The 1,703-nt window shown below is 40.6% G+C and overlaps 1 protein-coding gene across 1 annotated transcript in view; it reads right to left on the reverse strand.

Annotated features, from left to right (window-relative positions):
* Positions 1-881: 881 nt before the first annotated feature.
* LOC122086406 (omega-hydroxypalmitate O-feruloyl transferase-like) overlaps positions 882-1,703 on the reverse strand; it is a 3,189-nt gene continuing 2,367 nt past the window's right edge. Inside the window, exon 2 of the mRNA XM_042655187.1 lies at positions 882-1,674. Coding sequence (XP_042511121.1) covers positions 1,501-1,674 — 174 coding nt within the window. The 3' untranslated portion in view covers positions 882-1,500. The remainder of the gene's footprint in view (positions 1,675-1,703) is intronic.

Here is a 1,703-nt window from a genome sequence, read left to right on the forward strand (position 1 = left end):
CTTATTCTATTTCAATGTTCTATTTTGCTTCCATGTTTGTCTTGGTTGTATGTCCATGATACAGGTGATGTTTACATTCTATAAAATCCCAATCCCCATATACATAATGCCATGTTAAGAATAGCCTTGCCATGTTTATAAGATGAATACCAACCATGCAGACCAGTTGGATACGGATATGTGGATTTTATCATTTTTCTTACATGTTTTGGCCATGTTTCTTTTCAATGTGTGTATCAATGTATATATGATCAAACCTAGATGTTCATTCAATAATAATATGTATTTACCTAGTGTTGTGGTCCAATTTTTACTGGGTGGATCAAGTTGCCTAATCCTTTCCTTGAATCGCAACCTAATACAAACCCTAAACCATGATGATTCTTTTTCTCATCTCGTTCCTTCATTTTTAAAGGTAGTTATATAAGAGATACAACCCTTGCAGATTGTGCTTTACAAGGACACCTTAGATTACAATGAAACTCTTCCAAAGATAAAGCTGTAAATAAAAAATACACATTCACTAGGCTTCTATCCAATATGGAAGTTTATATCGCATATAATTTGACAATAAAAATTGTCATCACATGTGATCTAGATCTCAGCTAGAGAAGCGAAGATTGCATAGAACTCCCTCCCAGTTGTCCCTTTCTATCATTGAATCATTGAAATCCCCCCCCCCCCCTTGTCGGACCACCGACAGTAGTAGCCTCTATTGTCAACCCTTCCGCGGTTTTGAGGAACCAAGCCACCAAGGAGTTGATGAGACCCCTACGTCTTCGGACGTTGAGGAGCACGTGGTGGCCCTATCTTTGGACAATATCTCAAATCCCATAGTTGGAGCCTTTAGTGGGGCCTCTTTGGATGAGTCTTCACTTTCAACTAGAGTTGGGCTCGGCTTGTGCCTTCACTCTGATATGTTGGAGCCTATTGTGGATCCTATAGTGGACTTAGAGCAGCAAGGTAGTGCAAGCATAGATGGGCTCTTCATGGACGTTGAACATAGTGTGCCCAACGACCCTAGCAGTGATAATGAACTAGAAGGGCATGTGTATCTGTTTTGTCAAGTGGGCATTAATGCCCATAAGCGAGAGTGGATCAGGTTCATGTATGAAAATGTATAAGAACGTTCCTAATCCATTGATTTAAAATCAATTTTCTCTCTCTTTAATTAATAGATTCTAAATCTATGGACTAGGAATGTACGAGAACATTCCCTTACATGAACCTGATCCATCATTGTTTCCCAATCTTCTTCACCTGGATTGCCCCTTGTTAAGGCTTTGTCCGTATCTAGTGAGCTTTCCGGGGTTCTTCAATGTGAAAACAGAATTGGCTGTTCCATTAGCATGTTGGATGCCCCTATAGAAATGTGTTCCATCTGAAGATGTTCATTTAGATAGGGTGAGTCCTCCCATTGCCACAAAGAAACGTCACGGGGATCTGGGTGTTTCCTCCCAATCCAAGTGGGAAGAAGCCTAACTCTGTTTCATCATGTTCTCACGCTCGTCCGTCGACCAGAGTTACTAGGAGTAGGCACAGGTGACTGCTTTCTTGGAATGTTTTTCTTTTGAAGTTGTTGTAGTTGTTAGAGTAGGGAAGTGGTTCTTTAGGATCCTTCCTTCGGTCTCTCGTGTTCCTTTTTGTCTCCGGGTTAACTTGGATAATTAGAACCTAGAAGCGAAGCAAGATATGAGAATTCA

Source organism: Macadamia integrifolia, chromosome 8, assembly GCF_013358625.1.
Source record: "Macadamia integrifolia cultivar HAES 741 chromosome 8, SCU_Mint_v3, whole genome shotgun sequence".
In the NCBI taxonomy this organism is placed as follows: Eukaryota; Viridiplantae; Streptophyta; class Magnoliopsida; order Proteales; family Proteaceae; genus Macadamia; species Macadamia integrifolia.